Source organism: Panthera onca, chromosome A3 (assembly GCF_046562875.1).
Source record: "Panthera onca isolate mPanOnc1 chromosome A3, mPanOnc1 haplotype 2, whole genome shotgun sequence".
In the NCBI taxonomy this organism is placed as follows: domain Eukaryota; kingdom Metazoa; phylum Chordata; class Mammalia; order Carnivora; family Felidae; genus Panthera; species Panthera onca.
The window spans coordinates 124,502,165-124,523,245 of NC_138341.1; the positions used below are offsets into that span (position 1 = coordinate 124,502,165).

Genomic DNA, 21,081 nt, shown 5'->3' on the forward strand with positions numbered 1-21,081 from the left:
CATTCTCAGTGTTTCTGGAGGCTCAAATATTATTAAAACAATTTTAATGAGAAAAAATAAAAATAAAAAACTTTATTGAGAAATAATTCACTAGCATATAACTCACCCATTTAAAGTTGAGTGCAGTTCAATGGCTTTTATTGTATTCAGAGTTGTGCAATCATCACCACAATCAATTTTAGAATATTATTACCCCCAAATGAAACCCCACGTCCTTTAGTCATCATGTCCAATTCATCTACCCCTTCACCCCCAAGTCTAAGGCAACCACTAATCTACTTTCTGATAGATTTGCCTGTTTTGGACTTTTCATGTAAATGGAACCATATGAATCCTTTGTGATTGGCTTCTTTTGCATACCACAATGTTTTCAAGGTTCATCTATGGTGTAGTGTGCCTCAGAACTTCATTCCTTTTTATGGCTGAATAATATTTCACTGTATGCATTTTGGGTGTCCGTTTGGTTTATACATTCATCAGCTGATGGACATTTGGGTTCTATCTATTTTTTGGCTGGAAGTAACTTTTTGACATTAAGATTTCATCTCTCTGAGTTAACCATCTCATCAAACCCATATTTAATACGTATTCAGCTTTAATGGGGGAAGGAATAGATGTTAAAGCCATGGTCTCCCTAATGAGATAATAATATGCACAGACATTATTATTGGACATAGTTTTCTTATTGTTGTTTAAACACTTCTTTTCAGGGTTAATTGATAGTTTCTTTAAATAATATCTTTGCCTTCCTTGGTTGAGAGACACTGGCGAGTAAAGATGTGTTATAATTAGGAAAATGTTACATTTCATTTAACACAGCCAGGCACAGCCAATACTTTTATATGCTGATTTCAAATCATAAACCAATTAGTCTTGGGGAAAGAAGTACAGACAGCATCGTAATTTGTCAGTTTACAGTTCTGAATGCTTTTCAACTCAGGTGTATCAACATGATCTAACCTGAAAACACACTCTGAGTAAGATGGGTTACAGAAGGGATTTGAAATAAGAATTTAAGGGGCGCCTGGGTGGCTCAGTCAGTTAAGTATCTGACTCTTGATTTTGGCTTGGATCATGATCTCTCAGTTTGTGGGATCGAGCCCCACATTGGGCTCCGTGCTGACAGTTCAGAGCCTGCTTGGAATTCTCTCTCTCCCTCTTCCTCTCTGCCCCTCCCTCCTCACTCTCTCAAAACAAATAAACATTAAAAAAAAGAATTTATTTTTTAAATATAATTTGTCAAATTGGCTTACATACGACACCCAGTGCTCATCCCAACAAGTGCCCTCCTCAATGCCCATCACCCATTTTCCCCTCCCCCCAACCCCCCATCAACCCTAAGTTTGTTCTCTGTATTTAAGAGTCTCTTACGGTTCACTTCCCTGCCCCTCTGTTTGTAACTATTTTTTCCCCCTTCCCTTCCCTCATGGTCTTCTGTTAAGTTTCTCAGGATCCACATATGAGTGAAAACACATGATATCTGTCTTTCTCTGACTGACTTATTTCACTTAGCATAATACACTCCAGTTCCATCCACATTGCTGCAAATGGCATGATTTCATTCTTTCTCATTGCCAAGTAGTATTCCATTGTATATATTAACCACATCTTCTTTATCCATTCATCAGTTTATGGACATTTAGGCTCTTTCCATAATTTGGCTATTGTTGAAAGTGCTGCTATAAACGTTGGGGTAAATGTCACCCTATGCATCAGCACTTCTGTATCCCTTGGGTAGATTCCTAGTAGTGCTATTGCTGGGCCATAGGGTAGGTCTATTTCTAATTTTTTGAGGAAACTCCACACTGTTTTCCAGAGCGACTGCACCAGTTTGCATTCCCACCAACAGCGCAAGAGGGTTCCTTTTTCTCCATATCCTCGTCAGCATCTATAGTTTCCTGAGTTGTTCATTGTAGCCACTCTGACCGGTGTGAGGTGGTACCTCAGTGTGGCTTTGATTTGTGTATAAAAAAAAGAATTTAATTGAGGGAATTGTTTTGATAGATGACAGAGGAGCCAAGATGCCAACAGAGAATAGTGAGGGAGCCCAAAGGACAGCAGTAGCAGGAAAGAACTACTCTGCCTAGGACTTGGATATAAGAAGGAAATGGTGATATTTACAGAGTTCAGAAGCCGCAGCAGAATGGAAGCTGGAGCCATGTCAGGCCACTCTAGGAGGAGCTGAAGAGAAGGTTACTGTTGGATACTTAATCAGAAGCAAAGAAGGCAGAGAAAGAGTCTGGCTTCTCTCTCAGTTCTGCCCTCCACTGAAACCAGCCAGAAGTCAGCTGACATGGGAACCTGGGAAGTGAGCTTGCAGGGTTGGTCTCCTCCTCAAGATTTCTTAGGTGTGACATCAAAAGTATGACTCACAAATGAAAAAAAAAAATGATTAATTGGACTTAATAAAAATTAAAATTTCTGTTCTTCAAATGAGACTGTTAAGAAAATGAAAATACAAACCTCAGAAAATATTTGCATATCACGTATATGATAAAGGACATGCATCCAGAATATTAAAAACTCAAAAAAAATCAATAATAAGAAAAACAATCTAGTTTTAAGAAGGACAAAAGGCTTGAACAGATACTTCAGTAAATATACAGATGACAAGCACTTGAAAAGATGCTCAACATCATTAGTCCTTACAGAAGTGCAAATTAAAAATGATGAGACACTATTACACGCCTATCTGATTGGCCAAAATTGCAAAGACTGATCATACCGAGTGTACATGATATAGAACAATTGAAACTCATATACATGGTTGGTAGAAATGAAAAATAGTGTAATCACCTTGAAAAAGTTTCTTAGCACATTAAACATGTATCTTCTATGGCACAGCGATTTCTCACCTGTATATTTACCCAAGAGAAATGAAATGTATGTATGCCTATCTCTATGTCCATACAAACACTTGTATACAAATGATCATAACTTTTATTTATAATAACCAAAAGCTGGAAACTGTTTAAACCATTGGGCTTTGGGGTGGTCTGTTACATAGTGATAGCTAATGGTACAGCTAACTAACTTCTAGTAATTTTTTGTATCTGTACATGGCCCATTTTCAATCTGATTCTGGCCACAGCTCCTACCTCATCTCCTACTTTTCCTTATTCATTCTGCTCCAAACATGCCAACTTCTAACACAAATCTTTGTCCTTACTGTTCCCTCTGCCTTAAATACTCTTTTAAAAAATATTAGTGTGACTAGGGGCAGTTGGCTGGCCTTAGTAGGTTAAGCATCTGATTCTTGATCTCTGGGTTGTGAGTTGAAGCCCCAGACTGAGTGCGTAAAATCTTAAACACATTAGTATGACTTCTACTCTCATTTTAGTCAGTTTGTTTTTGTTTGTTTGTTTGTTTTTACGTTTATTGCCTTTCTCACTTGAATGTTAAGATCCATGAGGGCAGAAATTTTATTTTGCTCACTGTGCGGCACCTAGTACTGTGCTTGGCCCAGAGCAGATGCTAGATATATATTGAATGAATGCCCGTTCGTTCCAGCCTTCTCAGAGTTTTCCTGATCCTACTGGCGTTGGTTAGGTTCTCATATCACAGTTGTCTATCATCACTTATCACTATGTTAACTACCAGTCTAGTAACTATCTTTTCTACGACGTAAATTGCAGAAAAAGGTAGGACCCCTCTAGATCTTGACTATTACGTACCTAGAGCCTAGCGCAGCGCCACACACACGGAGCTCGGTAAGCACAGAATTAACTCCGAGTAACTCTGCACCGAGGCAGCATGGCCCACAGATTCCGGCCTCGCGCAGGGAGCTCCGGGTTCCTTGGCCGCGCCCCGAGCGCCACGTGACTCAAGTCCACACCACGTGGCTCAAGCCCGGTCGTTGTCGCCCCGCCCCGCTCCCGCCGCGCGCGCCGCTTCCGGTGGGGGCGGAAAGCGGAAGTGTGGGAGGGTCTGCGGGGCGGGCTCGGGGAGGTCCCGGGGGAGGATGGAGCAGTGAGCGGGTCTGGGCGGCTGCCGGCAGCGCCATGGAGACGGTGCAGCTGAGGAACCCGCCGCGCCGGTAAGGGGCCGCTGGCTAAGAGGCAGGGGGTGGGGAGAGGGAAAGGCGGGAACTGGCAGAGGGGAGGCACCAGGTGCGCCCCCGTAGGGGTGGACCCGCGGGGCGAGGCTATCCGGCTGATGGGCACCTGCTGAGTTGGGGGGGTGGGGGAAATCTCTCCCGGGAGGGGGTCCGGCAGAGGGGAGCGCGCGCCCAGGGGAATAAACGTGGGGCTGGTTGGGGAGAGCGCTTGCTGTGGAGGGACATCCTGGCGGAAGGGGGGCGCTGCTGAAGGGAGCAGCTACTGAGGGACGTGGGGACAAGTTAGGGAGAGCACCTGCTCAAGGCGGGGGCTCTTGCGGGGAGGCTGTCCTAGGAGGGATTCATCGAGGTAGCGGGGAGGTGGGGGGTGGGGGATGCTGAAGCAGGATGGGAACCTAGAGAGGTCCAAGGTATGGATCAGGAACAAGCAGAGGAAGGCTGGATGCACTTTCTAAGGGAAGGGGTCCCACCTGAGGGGTGCAATGGGGAGGATCTGTTGAGGGGAAAAGCTTTGCGCCTAAGGCGGAAGGCGTGCTGAGAAAGGTTGAAGGTCCAGCAAGGGAAGGCTTTGTGGAGGGTAGCATTTAGGAAGATTTGCTGGATAGTGTCCCCACTCTAGGATGATGATGGCATCTTTCATTCCTGATGCCCAGTGCCTTCCTAGCTTTCCTCATGTTCTCCTCAGCTTTTCAAATCTGCCACTGGGAAGGAAATAAGGAAATAAGAGGAGGTTTTCAAGATGGGCAAATTGAGACCCAGAAGAGTTGTGACACAGCTCTGTGTATTTCCTTCTTTGCTCCAGGTCTGGGTCGTGACCTGACCAGACTGGGCCCTTTTCAGGCCTCTATTGTTTTGTATCAGCTCCAGATCCTACTACTACCTGGAATTGTTTTAAGTCAAGATTGGGGAGGTAGCAGATCCTAGAAAGTCTGAACTGTTGGGCTGGTTATAGTTGTATCATTGATTTGCTCTGTGGACACCAGGATCTTATGTCAGTCTGCCACATCTGGAGAAAAGTAGAGTGCAGAGATCAAGGGAGTCATGCTTCTCTGGGGTGCAGTGTAGTTAGCTTCTATTTCACAGAGACCTCTGACTTCCTGCAGCAGAGCGAACACTAAAGTAGGAAGTGTTCTGCGTGTGGGAGTGTGGGGCAAAGGAGAGGTGAAGGGAAGGGATTGGCAGCCTGGGCTGCACACTTGGTGTTTGTTTGAAGTACGCAAACACTGCGGAAGGCAAATAGCTGGTTGGGGTGGACTCATAATCACCCCACTCTAGTGTGCTGAGACGGAAATAATAATGATTCTTACCCAAACGGCACTTACTGGGAGCCAGACACCTTCCCAGTGCTTTCCATGTCTCCTGATGAGCCTCTTGAAATTGACCTATGAAAATGGTAATTTCACGTGATTCAACTTCTTATGACTCTTTTGATTGTCACAACAACCCTATGAGGTGGTTATCTCCATATTTCTGTTTCACAGGTGATTAAACTGAGGCACAAAGAGTTTAAGTGATTTGTGGGAGGTTCCACAGTTAGTAAGGGGCAGACCTGGGATTTTAAACCAGGCGATCGGGTCCAAAGTCCATGCTCTTAACTGCCTCAGTCTGATGCTTCTGTGGAAGGATCCCGGTTCCACAGGGCCTGTGTATGTTAGCAAGTATTTGCTGAAGCACCATAGTGATCCAGTTATAAATGTACACGGGTTATATTTCTTTCCGAAATCTATTCATTGTTCTTCCGAGGTCTTGGTTTAATTGAAAAGAGGATTAGGAATCTGAGTTTTGTTTCTACCTTTGCCTTGTGTTATATTAGCTTGGGCAAAAGAGTCAACCTTTGTGCATTTTGGCACACTCATTCCCGCACCTTTTGGATTTTCAGAAATTTATGAAATGTGCAAGAGGAGAGCACTGCAGGGCTGAATTCTTTTTTTTTTTTTTTTTTTACCATTTATTTATTTTTGAGAGACAGAGACAGAGTGCGAGCAGGGGAGGGGCAGAGTGAGAGGGAGACACAGAATCGGAATCAGGCTCCGGGCTCCGAGCTGTCAGCACGGAGCCCGACGCAGGCCTCAAACCCACAGACTGTGGGATTGTGACCTGAGCCCGGATGCTCAACCAACTGAGCAACCCAGGCGCCCCTGCAGGGCTGAATTCTTGAATGAATTGCTCAACTTAGGTGAACCTCATCAGCAGATGAACTTTATTACTTGCATTTGTTAGGACTGCCATGTCCGTTTCACACACTGGGTGATTGAAATGGCAGAAATTTATTTTCTTAGAGTTCTGGAGGCTAGAAGTCTGAGATCAGGTTGATAACCTGAGAAGGCTGTTTCCTTGAGGCCTGTCTCCCTGGCTTGCAGATGGCTGTCTCCTTCCTGTGCCTTCACATGGTCTTTCCTCTGTTCCTATCTGTGTCCTTACCTCCTATAAGGACACCAGTCTTATTGAGTTAGGGCCCACCTATGTGACCTCATTTTACCTTTATTACCTCTTTAAAGGCCCTGTCTCCAAATAAAGTCACATTCTGAGGTCTTGGCATTTAGGACTTCAACATATGAATTTGGGGAGGGAGAACATACTGATTTTTATGATCATTAAAAAAGTCATCAATTTATCTTACACATTTGTTGTAACCATTATCAAATTCTGAATGGAAAGAGGGGTAAGTATACATTAATAAAATGAACCTTACAAGAGTTCTAAGATGGAAGAAAGAGGCTTCAGAATTAGCCAGACTTGTGAGTAACTACTTCTTAAACACCCTTGTTTGTGTTTGGAAAGGTACAGGTGTCTTGTCAGAGATTCGGTTGGTATGTGTTCCCAACAAGGGATTGCAGTCTCAATGCAGGAAATCCTCTCTGCGTTCATTTGCGTGTGACTGAGTGATGAGAGATTAAAGTTGATGGCTTATGTAGGAGTTTATGATTTTTAAAAAAGTGAATTGGTGTCAGATAATAATAGCGTGGTGGAGGATGCAGAGAGCATTTCTGGGATGCTTGGCTGTCCATGTGGCCATCTGACTTAGGAGAGGAGCATCTGCCCGTGTTTGGTCCATGGAGGCTGTGTTGGCCAGGCCTGTTCTTTTATGAGCAAGCAATGAAACTACCTATGACTTGGGGAAGTCCCAGCTGAGAGCTGAATCATCAGTCGGGGCTGTTTTGTGCTTCTTCCATGAAAATTTATGGTATAAATGTCATTAAGAGTCACTTACCAAAAGATTTTCCATAGTAATCTTAATCGTTGATAACCTGCTAACCCTTTTCAGGGTGGAATTCTGTTCTTTTGAAAACTCGCAAGGATTCCTGGTAAAAGCTTAGGATTCCCATCATGATGTTCATTGATCAATTTAGGAAATATTTATCGACCACTTCTGGGTTGTGAGGCACCAGAGAAATAAAGACGTTTAAGCCCAGATCAAAAACAAACAAAAACCCCACTTCGATTGTTTCAGAGAACTGCCTGAGCAGGTATATAAAGTTCTTCTGTCCGAGGATTATCAGGCGCTTGCAGCTGTTTCTGTCACGGCAGTGGCAGTTTCCTTTGTTATGTTGTGGTCTCAGAGTAGTTGAAATCGTGAGTTTTGTTTTTTTGCAGACCACAAAGTCAACACTTCAGAGGAACACATTTGATCTTCCTTTATATAAGCTGTTTAATTATACTTGAGGAATGAGGTATTGTCCATTGTTTATACAGTTATAAATTCAGTGCTTCCCCGCCCCCTGCCTCCCGCCTCCCTTGGTTTATGCGATGTTCTTTCTAACTTCTGAGTTCATAGACGTGTTGCTTCTGAACTTTAAGAGGAGTTTCACTTCAGCCCTTTTTGTTTTGAAGCTAGTTTTTATGATGTCATTGGAATTTAATATTTAGGACCTTTTGATTTTCAAAGGTCGCAGTGGGCATTTTGTTAATTTTCAAGTTGTGGCAATTACTGACGTGGAGCATTTCTCCATTTCTCTAGTACATAGTCTTGACATTTACAGAATTATAAAAGATTGTCCTTTAGAGATCAGTGGTTATGGATGGATACACTTGATGTGTTCAGGGATTTCTTTTTTGTCTTTTTTTTTGGTTTTGCTATTTTTTCCAGGAAGGTGTGTGTGCGTGTGTGTGCGCGTGCATGTGTAATTCAAGTCTTTTCATGTAAAAATTGGTATTGTCCAGCTAGTTTGAACCTTCTCTCTACAAAGAAATCTCTAGTGTTACTACTTCCATATTTCACCATCTCCTGAGCTGTCTTTTCTTTGTTGTCTTTTGTAGTTTCAGGAAGCCATTGTGTAGAAGATGCACACGTATACACACACAGATACTCCTTGGCAAGCTTCTTCCTTAAGCCCATTAATAATTTTCAGAGGTCTCAGAGTTTTAAAAAAATACTGTTAATTTTTAACCTCCTGTGTTTGTTATTTATACTATGTCTGGCATAGTCTGAAAAATTATCTGGAAGTTACAAGCACCCATATGTCTTTGATTTTTGGGACTCATCAGAGGTACACTGCTGCTCGTGGAAGAGTCCCTGTGAGACTATTTGAAATTCCTAGCTGCGTAGTTATTTTTCACTTTTGATCATGTCTAAGTGTATACCTTCCCCTTTCTGTTTCTGTGATACCTGTAGAATCTCTATGTTTTGACCAAATTGCCAAAATCTTGCTAATGAAGGGTGAGAGACTCTGTCTTCCTTGGCCTCCAGGCTGAGACCATATTTCAATTCATAGTTAACCTTACATTAAACATCTTTTTTGAAGAGATAGTTATGCCATTTTAATTCATGGCATCTCAAGATTTAAATGGATTTAAAGGTTCCCTCTAACGCTTGAACCCACTCTGTAGCATTTTAGCCACATGATGATTCATTTTCTGTTTAAATTCTCCAATGATGGGGAACTAGGGACTTTTTAAGGCTGTCTAAACCATTTCAGAACAACTTTTACTGTTAGAAAGTTTCTTATACCTGTTGAACTGAAATCTGACTCTTGGTAGCTGTCTACCCTCTGGTCCTGATTATGCTCATCAGAGGGAGCCAGAACACGTGCAGCACTGCCATAGAGCCGCCCTTCAGCGTCCCTTAAAGGTCTTTTAGCTCGGGGTGTCTGGCTGGCTCAGTCAAAAGAGCATGCGACTCTTGATCTCAGGGTCGTGAGTTCAAACCCCACGCTGGGTGTAGCGATTACTTAAATAAATAAAAAACTTAAAAAAAGTCTCTTAGGGGCGCCTGGATGGCTCAGTCGGTTAAGCGTCCGACTTCAGCTCAGGTCATGGTCTCGCAGTTCGTGAGTTCGAGCCCCACGTCGGGCTCTGTGCTGACAGCTCAGAGACTGGAGCCTGTTTCGGATTCTGTCTCCCTCTCTCTGACCCTCCCCCATTCATGCTCTGTCTCTCTCTGTCTCAAAAATAAATAAATGTTAAAAAAAATTTAAAAAAAAAAAAAAAAGTCTCTTAGCTTGTCTTTCATGTTCACTAGTGAAGACTTTGTAGAGAAATCCCTAAGATGCTAATTTTAATATAAATAATGTATTTTGTGGTCTAGTTGCTGGTAAATAAAATGTATTTTATGTTTTTATTTCTTCATTCACAGGCAGCTGAAAAAGTTGGATGAAGATAGTTTAACTAAACAGCCGGAAGAAGTATTTGATGTCTTAGAGAAACTTGGAGAAGGGTAAGTGTACAGAACAAACAGGTGGACCAGTAGGTCCCAGTCTTTTTCTTCCCCTAACACTGGAAGTAGCTGCACCTTTCTCATGTCAATAGTTCATACACCTGAGGAGGAGGGACAGAAATGTTGTGTATGGCACTGCTCTGGGTCAGGAGGAAGGTCAGCTTACAGCTTGAAATACCCTTTTCCTCTCTCTCCTAGTCACCATTGTAGACAGATCCATTGATTTCTGGTCTCTTTCACACCAACGGCATCCATTACTTTCTCTCTTATAGAATCCATGGGTTACGTGATTTTATCTATGTAACAGCACTAACTAGCTTATACTTCAAGAATTTTTGTTGATCGTACATTTTTATTTGCTGTTCATAGTTTCTGATCAACATGCAATAACTTGTTTCAATAAAAAAATGGAATTCAGCATTTTGGTTAGTGTAGCTTTGTGAAATATAGTAAATCAGGGACTGTGACTACCTTTATAACTTCCAATAGATTGAAAATCCCAGGTTGGGAACAAGTTCTTAAAACCCAGATATGTGAATGGGTTTATAAAATACTGCTGAAATGGTAATTAGTAGTGGATAGTGGCTGTCATTGACTTTCATGATGCAATAAAGGTTACAGCATAATTTTTTATACCTTTACATATCCTTTTCATTGTACCCTTAATCTATTTATTTCATTTTCTGTAATGACCAGATATTAAAATGTGAGAGACATTTTTTATTATGTTGTTAGTTTTTGAATAGGTAATCAATTCATAGGATTCAGAATTCAAAAGCAAAGGAGTGTATACAATGAGGAAAATCCACATTCTACTTCTGTCTCTCAGCTACCCAGTAGCAATCAGTATAGTGGTTTTTTTGTGTATCCTCCAGTGACAGTTTCTGCAGAAATAAGCAGGTGTCTGTGTGTGTGTGTGTGTGTGTGTGTGTGTGTGTGTGTGTGTGTGTGTTTAGTCTCTTGAGAGTGCTTTTAGTTCAATAGAAGACTTGAAACATTAGCTTTTAAAAATGTCTGTTTAAGTACTGTGTGCTTCTTGAAATCAAGTCTTCCATATTTTATTTTGGAGTTTAGTGGTATTTATGTCTAATATAGGTCAGCAATAATGTTAACCCTGATCGTGGATTACATGGCATAGGTTTTCATGGATTGCCTCCTTGTAAAAAACATTAGTCATCTCTTTGTAAGTTGGAGAAATACTCTTTGGAATCAAACAAGACATCAAGCAGAGAAGGGAAGTAAAAGGGGACACCAGCTGTGCTGTGAAAAGACAAGTACAAGATGAATCTGAAGACTGCAAGTTGACTTGGCATCCTTAAAGGTATGGAAAAATGACAGTCCCTCTACATCTCTTGCCTGCCCTTTTCAGCTTTAGCTTGGTATCCTTGCTCTTTTCCTCAAGGAAATGAGTCCAAAGCCCTTAATCTAACAGTGCTGACAGGTTATGCTTTGAATAAGATAAACATGGTAGGCATCACTGAATATGTAAGTAACTTGTTTCTTTCAGTTTTAATAGAAATGTGTTACAGTCGTAAAGGTGTGGACTCTGAAATTAGAGCTGCGTTAAAACTCTTGCTCTACTGTTTTTTAGTCACAATAAACGAGTGAGCTTGAGCAAATTATTTAATATTTTGAAGCTTCGTAAACTTCAGCTATAAAGTGCAGACATTAGTATCTCCCTCATTTGGGTTAAGTCAAGTATTATATGAGGTAATGGGGGTAAAGTACTGAGCAGGTGCTTGTCACAGAGTAAGTCCTCAATAAGTGGCAACCATGAGTATTTTATTTTTATGTCTATCAACTGAAGCATTTTTCAGACCTTACCATGTCAAGTTAAAGTTAATCTTAACTCTTCCAGTATATTTAGGTGTTCTTGAAGGGAGCTCTAAACTCCTTTGGGTTGATTGGGTTTGGGGAACGCCAAAAGAAAACTACAGACAGAGAATAGATCAGGAACGTAGCGTAAGGGAAAACTAAGCTAATTACGATTGTTTTTAATTGTCTTTTAGACCTATGCATGTCTTCATTGAGGAACTTGGAAATTTCCCTATAGAGATATAACCAGCAAGAAAATTGGCATAAAGCTTCAGATCTTTCTCCCCGTGCTATCACCGTATTGTTCTTTTAAGTGATACCACAGATGCTTGGATTTCTGTCATCATAGCTGAATGAACCTGAACAAGTTTCATTTAACTAACAGAATCCTAAAGGAAGACCTTAGCTGCCCTTTTCTGTCTAAACACAAACTGCCACGCCATCCTTACATTGTTCTGGAAAACAAATAGATTGTGAACACTCACTGACTTGTGTCTTGTGAAATGAGCTCTGGCTGACGGACTGTATTGGATTCTGGAGGCCGTGGTCCTTCTGTGTATGGAAGAAACGCTGTGGATCTGTGGCAGAGTAGAGCCAAAGCTCCAGACCAGAATGAGTGGACCATGCTTGGAAAGTGTTTTGAGTGCCAGCCTAGCACCTTTTGTCCTTCTGTTATACTTAAAAGTTTTACACCTTGACTCATTGAAGTTTTTATCAGCGGGTAGTAACAAAAACATCTTGCCCATGGTTTCATAGCTAGTGAGTGGTATTGTTAAGACTTGTATCAAGTTACTTTGGCTTCAGACACTGTATTATTTGTTTTTTTCCAAATTGATCCTTGCCTTGTATGGCTTGTATGAAACCCCTACTTCCCCACCATTTTTGTTCTCTGCCAGTTAAAATTCACTGTAGTTTTGTGGTAGGGAATCTGGTCTTATGGAACTGGCCTAAAAGTGCGAACAATTGCTGAAGCCTTCTAAATTCTCTTCAGATTACTGGAAATGAAGTACGTGGAAATCACGAATCTTAATTGTTATATGAACTCTCGGAGTATTCCTTGCTCTCAAGGGAGCATAGGGAGGCATAGAGAGTGTTCTGGTCAAGATTGCTGAGTGAGCACATGCAGAGATCTCTCTTTCCATTTCAAACAGATAAAACTAATGAATGAAAATTAAAAGTTTAGATAAAAGGACACATGGCCAGCTACGGACCAGGGATGGAAAAGATGTGTAATAATAAGGGGGTGGGGAAAGCTTGCCTTGTCCTTGTCAGGAGATTGCAGGTGGGCTTCCTACATGAAGCTGTGGGATGGATGAGGCTCCCCATCTATGAGCTAAAGTTGAAATAAATTTGCCCAAACACCACTAGAAAGTATCATTTGCCTGTGGCCTGGGGAAAAAGTGGAGGTACCTGTTTGACAATAGGAACTGGGCCCAGATGCTTTCAGGTATGGGATCTTAGAGAGGCAACAACTCCCATCTCCTAACGGGGGACCAAGTTTAAGTTGTACAGCCTAGATGATGGGGCTGAAAGAACCATGAAACCACCATGGCATCATGAGCTGGTCATGGCAGTTAGCATTGTGTAGAGGAAAATTATTCAAGATAAAAGGAAACTCCTGCATGGAAATCTGCTGCCATGAAATAATGATCAGAACTAACAAGTGGGAGAATTCACACCCAAGGAAATAGAAATAGTGGAGCAATCTCAAAAGGGATTTAACATGTTTTCGATTTTCAAAAAGAGAAGACACAGAATAACGTCCTTGAAAGAAGAGCACCTGGTTATGAACATGAACAGTTAGCTCCATGAAAAATTAAAGTTGGGAATCTTGACAATGAAAACTATAATGATTGAAGTTCAGGAGGCCCAATAATTTGGATAAGCAGTAAACTAGACAAGCTGAATGAATTTGTGAATGGAAAGATAGAAATGAGACTGATCACAAAATGCAGGACAGAGAAACATGGTGTTAGAAATCAAGAGGGCAACGTGGATTGAGGAGGTGCAGTATGGGTCCAGTAGGAATTCTAGGAGATAGTAGAAAAGATAGGAAATAGATAAGGCTGAGAATTTCCAGACTTGAAGAAAAACATGTGCCTTCAGATCAAAGAAACTTATGAAGTATCAAATAAATCAACTCCTAGTTATAGTAAAATTGTAGAATGTTAAGGATAAAGAGGAAATCTGGATACTACAGAGAGATTACCTATGAAAAATGATAATCCAATGGTAGCCAACTTCTTGGCAGCAATAGAAGCTGGAAAACTGCAGAAAAGGTGCTGAGGGAAAGCTATTGTCTACGAACTCTGTATCCAGCACAACCGATTCCAAAGAGGAGGTGAAATACAGACATTTTCATACATATGGGACCTAGTGTATCAAGAATAACTTTGGATGAAAGTAATAGAGTACCCAACTAGCAATGGCTAACCAATAAGGGCATTTAATAACTAAGTAATAATAAATCTGGGGTGAAAGATTCCAGAATGGTTAATTGGCTTGATAATGGGTTAGCTATTTGTGTAGTTCTCTATTTCAAGATGGCTACATTACTTTCCAGCATCATGCCTTATGTAACAGTAATCAAAGTAGGAAAGGAAGTGGCGAGTAAAAATGGGCCTTCTTGTGTGCTACCGTCTGATTTATCAGGGAAGAAAGTCTCTCCCAGAATCCCTTCCACAGAATTCCCCTCAAATTTCATTGGCCAGAGCTAGGTCATGTGCTTATTACCACTTCAGTCACCAGCAGAAGGAATAGGAATGCTGAGTGCTTGGACCACCATGTTTTATCCCCTGGGACCAAGCCTTCACCACCCTAATGAATCAAAAGTTTAACTGTGAGGAAAAAGAAGCAGCAGTCAGGACTCCACACAGGGTCAATGGTTGCCTTTCTCTGAAAAAAAAAAAAAAAAAAAAAAAAAAATTGTAACATTTAAGGATTATTATACTAGTTTGACAATATAAGGGATTCTGATGGAATGGAAATTTTTTGTGTGTTCTGCATAGACTTTTTTTTTTTTTTTTTAAGTTTTATTTACTTTCACATTGCAATGGTTCCCAAGTGTCTTTTGGCAGCTAGAGCATTCAGCTACTTTGCTATATCAGGTGGTCCTGTGATGTTGATGTTTTTTCACCAAGACAGTGTGAAGAAACAGGTGGGTTTGGGAAATAGGAAGGATGTCTTACTCATTGTGTTTTCAGTGACAGCCGTCGAGGTTTCCAGTAAAAATGTAATCCATGCAAGGTGATGATGGTATGTCATTTGACCACCACAATTGTCTTGTAGTTTGTATTGTCATTTTACAGGTGAGGAAATTGAGGCACGAGAAGGTTAATGTGTATGTAAATGATGGTTAATATGTAGTGGGGGATAGGGCTCAAATCCTAGGTCTTTCGATTCTAAATCCCATGCTCTTTTCACCCCCAAATTGAATCGACATACACACTTTTTACTTATTTCGATAATAATCTTGTAAGGGGACATGAGTAAATGGCTTTATATGTGCTCCGTTCATCTGATACTAGCATTTGAAGGGCCTGAGATTTTTAATTAGTTTCTATAAAGTTTTAAGTATTATTGTGAGTGAGAGGAGCAAGGACGGAAAGACCTCATGGGACTGGAGTGAACACAAGAGCACAGAGGCCTCCGTTTCTGTGTTTGAGCCCTGGGAGCTCTGTGTTCACACAAACCTAGATTCACTTCCTGGCCTGACCACTTAGTTTTTTTACCTTTGTGACGACCAAGTCTTATAACCTCTGGGCCTTTACACATTTTTCCTGTAAAATAGGGATAATGACCCCTTCTTTGTTTTTTGTTTTTTGTTTGTGTGTGTGTGTGTGTGTGTGTGTGTGTGTGTGTGTGTGGATGAACTGGGATGATGCACAGCTTCTGACAGACATCAGGCATGGTAGCTACTATAACAGTGATTATTTTATATGAATACGGTCAGTTATTTAAATGTGAAGTTAACAGGTTGTGTTTCCTCCCTGAAGTACTTTAGCTGTTTCAGTTTTGCAGTTGTAGTCATTGGGGGTATAATTTAGAACCATGAGTTGCTTGTGTTTTACCACTTTGTATCTCTGGTCTTGCTGTGCCTTTACAAATGTTCTCTTTACCCCAATTATAGGTCCTATGGCAGCGTGTACAAGGCTATTCACAAAGAGACTGGTCAGATTGTTGCGATTAAGCAAGTTCCTGTGGAATCAGACCTGCAGGAGATAATCAAAGAAATCTCTATAATGCAACAATGCGACAGGTAAAGCCATGTGGTCTTACTCTGGAGAGGACATGGTTTTGGATTATTTACAGTTTAACACCTACAGATGCATTTCCTTAGATATTTTGCAGAAGAGAGAGTTTAGTGGAATCACTATGCATGTTCTTTTCAGACAAAAAAAATCTGATGAAAAAAATGTGTGTTTTAGTAGCTAAACTTTTATGGTTTCTATTCTGGATAGATTTTTTTTTTTTTTTTTTTTTCTCAGTAAGCCCCTTTCAAAACTAGGAAGAGGAGGCAAAGAGGCAGAAAGTGGTGCTGGCTTTTTTTTTTTTTTTCCCCTGATAATGATCTCTTTTACTTCCTATTGAGAAAACATGTCTGCAGAAATAGCTAAGGAGAGATAATTCAAATACTTTCAGCTCTAGAAGCCTTGGAATATCAGATCTATAAAAAGAAAATGCTTTTTTTATGTATTACTGTTCCTTCACATTTAAAAAAGAATTCTTCAAGCTCAGAGTAGTTAAGAATTGTATTTTTGAGGAACTAAGATTTGTCAAATGTTGTAAGCAGGAAGTCAGGCCACCAAGCAACCACAGAAAAGCACGTGGTTTGCTCTGAAATTCTGTGACAACATGGGTTGGTCTCTGTGATGGAGCAGGTTTCCCCACTACTGTTTATTTAAAAAAAATTTTTTAATGTTTATTTGTTTTTGAGGGAGAGAGACAGAGCAGAGCTGGGGAGGGGCAGAGAGAGAAGGAGACACAGAATCTGAAGCAGGCTCCAGACTCTGAGCTGTCAGCATAGAGTCCAGCACGGGGCTTGAACTCACGGACTGTGCGATCATGACCTGAGCTGAGGTCAGATGGTTAACCGACTGAGCCACCCAGGGGCCTCTCCCCACTACTGTTTAAATTTGAGAGAAAGACACCTGCGTGGTTCATTTTGTTAAGTGTCCAACTTCGGCTCAAGTCATGATCTTATGGTTCATGAGTTCGAGCCCCACATCGGGCTGTTAGCACAGAGCCTATTACAGATCCTCTGTCCCCCTCTATCTCTGCCCCTCCCCTGCTCGCGCGCTCTGTCTGTCTCTCTCTCTCTCTCTCTCTCTCAAAAATAAATAAACATTAAAAAAAAAAAAGGTCAGAGATACACAAACTTAGAGGCAATGCCAGCTCTAGGGAGATGAAAGGAGAATGAGAGTGTCTTGTACTGGAGGCTGCATCCATTCTCCTGAAGCTCAGCATTGGGGCAGATGGGGCAGCCTACGAGGAAATTTGCCCAAGAGCCTTTAGATTTCACTGACTTGCGAATGCAGTTATTTTCTCTTCTCCCTCCTTCCCTTTGTATCACTTGACCGGATTGATCGTAGTCGGGTAGCCATTTTCCTTTTCCTCTGCTCTGAGATACTGTACGGAAGCTCTTTCCAATTGGCACGTTGGGACTTTGCCACTTCTGATAGGCCACCCAAGAGCTGTGTTTCAAACAGAGTATGCAAATATCTCTAATTAAAGAAGAGTTATTTTGAAGAGCCTATTCTGTGCTAAGCATGGTACGGAGTACAGAGAAGTACAGGACAGACTTCTTGTCCCCTGCGAGTTTATAGACAAATGTGTCATGCCAGACATGCCTGTGTATGTATGGGAGAATCTAGCCAATGATACAAAATAGTATAGGACATATCACAACAGTAAGTAGCTGGTATTACTTGCCTTGTAAAGGCAGTAAATCCTACAGGAATGTGAGGAAGGGAGAGCAGATGTGATCGGTACCTTAAGAGACTTACTCATCCATGTCCTCGTTAGTAGCGTTTGTGTGTGTGTGTTTCCTGCTGTCCTTGTCGTTGGCATGTTTCTCGGGGATGAAGGGGCGTTTGAAATTCTGAGCATTAATGATGCCAAGTAGGTTTTAGCATCTTCAGTTATTATGCAACATTATCTAGCCCTGATAACAATCTAGCCAATTAAAGCTGGTAGCTCTCAGTGGGCAGATTATTTCATTTTAATGGGATGTTTGACTTTTCTCTGAAATTTCTCACTTGGTATCTGTCTTCAAGCCTGAGAACCAAAATTCCAGGTCTGACTCTGAAGGTTTTTTCTTTATAGTAGATTGTAGTGCGACTTATTTTTTTTTCTTATTACAAAGTGCACATGACTTCTGGGAAAAATGCAAATAAAAAGAAAATAAAATCATTTTTCCCTTTGGAGAAGTAATCATTGTTAAATACTACTTGGTGTACATATCCTTTCATATCTCTTTCTGTAGTTTCACTTTTCTTACTATTATGTAACCTGCACCTGTCCTTTTTTTCTTTTTGGTAAGCACTTTTTTTTTTTTTTGTAAGCAGGATATCTTCTCATGTTATCAAGTATTCGTCTGTAATATTTTCCTTGGATTTGTGGCTATTCCATTATATGGGTCTATCATTATTCCTTTAATAAACTCCCTAATGTTAGACATTTAGATGGTATCTAAATTTTCATTGTGATACTGCTGTGATGGTAACTATTTCTTTTTGAATAGCTGTAGTTCTTTTCCTGGGATGAATTGTACACCTAGAAATGCAGGTTAACAGACCCATACATTTTCTCACTTTTGTTATTTATTATTTGGAAAATTATTATTATTTATTATGTATATTTTTATCAATAAAGAGGGTGTCTATTTTAACCTGAAATATGAATAATTGATCTTTGGAGCAGAGAAATTAATTTTCATGTATCGAAGGCTGTAACACTAATTCATATTGTTGCTCTCTCTTTAGCCCTCACGTAGTCAAATATTATGGCAGTTATTTTAAGAACACAGACTTGTGGATCGTTATGGAGTACTGTGGGGCTGGTTCTGTGTCTGATATCATTCGATTACGAAATAAAACGGTAAGTTTACCTTCTGGAACAATGCATCTGGGCTAGTTTCTGGCCTTGTATTCGTGGTAACTTTCCTACTGTTGTTTTAAGAGAGATGACTGTCAGTTTGCCCCGTTTCCATCATTTGTTCCCTCTCTGCTTTCCGATGCCTCCTAAAAGTGGCAGTTTTGACATCAGCCCAGTCCACTGATATGTAGCATGACTTGCTTACTTCATCCTGGGAAGGAAAACAGTGCCAACAAATCTTGGTTAAGCAGTGGATTTTATTTTATTTACTTATTTATCTATTCTAAATAAAAAAAAATTATTTTAAATGTTTATTCATTCTTGAGAGAGAGAGAGAGAGAGAGCACAACAGAGTGTGAGCAGGGGAGGGGCAGAGAGAGAGAGGGAGACACAGAATCCGAAGCAGGCTCTAGGCTCTGAGCTGTCAGCACAGAGCTTGATGCAGGGCTTGAACCCATGAACTGTGAGATCATGACCTGAGCTGAAGTCGGATGCTTAAATGACTGAGCCACCCAGGTGCCTCTTTGAGAAAATGTTTTTTAGTGTTTTTTTATTTTTGAAAGAGAGAGAGAGAGAGAGAGCTCAAGCGAGGGAAGCGAGCTCTGACAGAGCTCAGAGAGAGAGGGAAACACAGAATCCGAAGCAGCTCCAGGCTCTGAGCTGTCAGTACAGAGCCCGACGTGGGGCTTGAGCTCATGAATGTTGAGATCTTGACTTGAGCTGAAGTTGGCCACCTAACCGTCTGAGCCACCCAGGTGCCCTTAATTTTTTTTTAATGTCTATTTACTTTTGAGGGAGAGAGAGAGACATAGCATGAGCTGGGGAGGGGCAGAGAGAGAGAGGGAGACACAGAATCTGAAGCAGGCTCTAGGCTCTGAACTGTCAGCACAGAGCCCAATGTGGGGCTCCAACACTTGCACCATGAAATCATTACCTGAGCCAAAGTCAGATGCTTAACTGACTGAGCCACGCAGGCACCCCAAGCAATGGATTTTAAACGTTTAAAATAGGATTTGGTTTTCTCCTCTTACCCAGCATGTTCACAAATTAACTTCTGTATCCTACTAAACAGAATAATCTCTGTGGAAGATATTCGCTCTCACTGTGATTGCTGGAATAAAAGCTAGGAGTCGTGGGTTCTAATTCAGGTTCAGTTGCTCATTCAGTAAATGCTCTAAGCTCTAGGCATCCAGTAGTAAAGAACACAACGACCCTGCTCTTGTGCTGGTACATTTTTTTGTAGGGCAACAAAAAAGCCACGTGATGGTAACTAGAAAAGAAATCCCAGATAGTGATAACTTATTTGAAGGAATGGAGTGGCGGAGGGTGCTTGGGGAGCTACTTGAGAGTGGACAGCTGAGAAAGGCCTCTTAGGGAGGTAGCGTTTAAAGTAAAACTTGAGGGTTGCCTGGGGGACTCAGTTGGTTGAGCATCTGACTCTTGATTTCGGCTCAGGCCATGATCCCTGGGTCATGGGATCAAACCCTGTGTCCGGCTCTGTGCTGAATGTGGAGCCTGGTTAAGATTCTGTCTCTCTCCCTCTGCCCCTCTCCCCCATTAGCACTCTGTTTCTCTTTCTGTCTCAGAAAAAGAACATTCTAGGTAGGGGAATAAGCAATGCAAAGATCCTGAGGCTAGAACGGGTTTGGCACATAAAGAAGGCCACTGTGAGTGGAGGGAGAGGGGAGGGAGAACTGTAGGAGATGAGGTGAGACAGGTGAGCGGGCCTGGATTATGTTGGGATTGTCCACAACGATAATGAGTTTGACTTTTATTGGGGTACCATAGGAAACCATTGCCAGGTTCTAAGCAAGTGAGGAGCCATCTGATTTACATTTTAGAAGATAAACCGTGGTGGGGCGCCTGGGTGGCTCAGTCGGTTGAGCGCCGACTTCGGCTCAGGTCACGATCTCGCGGTCCGTGAGTTCGAGCCCTGCATCGGGCCCCTGTGCTGACAGCTCAGAGCCCGGAGCCTGTTTCAGATTCTGTGTCTCCCTCTCTCTGACCCTCCCCCATTCATGCTCTGTCTCTCTCTGTCTCAAACATAAATAAACGTTAAAAAAAAAAAATTAAAAAAAAAAAAAAAAAGAAGATAAACCGTGGCTTCTGTGTGGACTGTGAATGGATAAAAGTAAAAGCAGGGGACATCTTAGCCTTTAGTGTTTTTGTTGTTGTTGTTTTGTTTTGTTTTAATAAGAGAAACAGGAATAATACCTATATTAAATATTTGCAGAATTGTGAAAATTAATTTAAATATATGAAAGTGCTTTGTAAATCGTGAGGTGCTGTATGTAAGGTAGGAATAGTTTATTTTTATTTTTAATTTTATTATTTTTAATTTATTTATTTTTAAAGTTGACTTATTTTGAGAGAGAGAGAGAGAGTAAGCAGGGGAGCAACAGAGCGAGAGTGAGACAGAGAATCCCAAGCAGGTTCTGCACTGTCAGCATAGAGCCCGACA

General features: G+C 41.3%; 1 protein-coding gene across 5 annotated transcripts in view; it reads left to right on the top strand.

Annotated features, from left to right (window-relative positions):
* The first annotated feature begins 3,906 nt into the window (after positions 1-3,906).
* The window catches only part of STK4 (serine/threonine kinase 4), a 92,064-nt gene continuing 74,889 nt past the window's right edge, over positions 3,907-21,081 (top strand). Inside the window, exons 1-5 of one of the 5 annotated variants that reach the window (XM_060618974.2) lie at positions 9,630-9,710; positions 10,806-11,031; positions 11,720-14,682; positions 15,655-15,783; positions 18,509-18,623. In XM_060618974.2, coding sequence (XP_060474957.1) covers positions 15,767-15,783; positions 18,509-18,623 — 132 coding nt within the window. In that variant the 5' untranslated portion in view covers positions 9,630-9,710; positions 10,806-11,031; positions 11,720-14,682; positions 15,655-15,766. Of the gene's footprint in view, positions 4,037-9,629; positions 9,711-10,805; positions 11,032-11,719; positions 14,683-15,654; positions 15,784-18,508; positions 18,624-21,081 lie in introns of those variants that run through there. The other 4 variants (XM_078444049.1, XM_078444051.1, XM_060618917.2 and 1 more) reach the window with 4 other exon arrangements.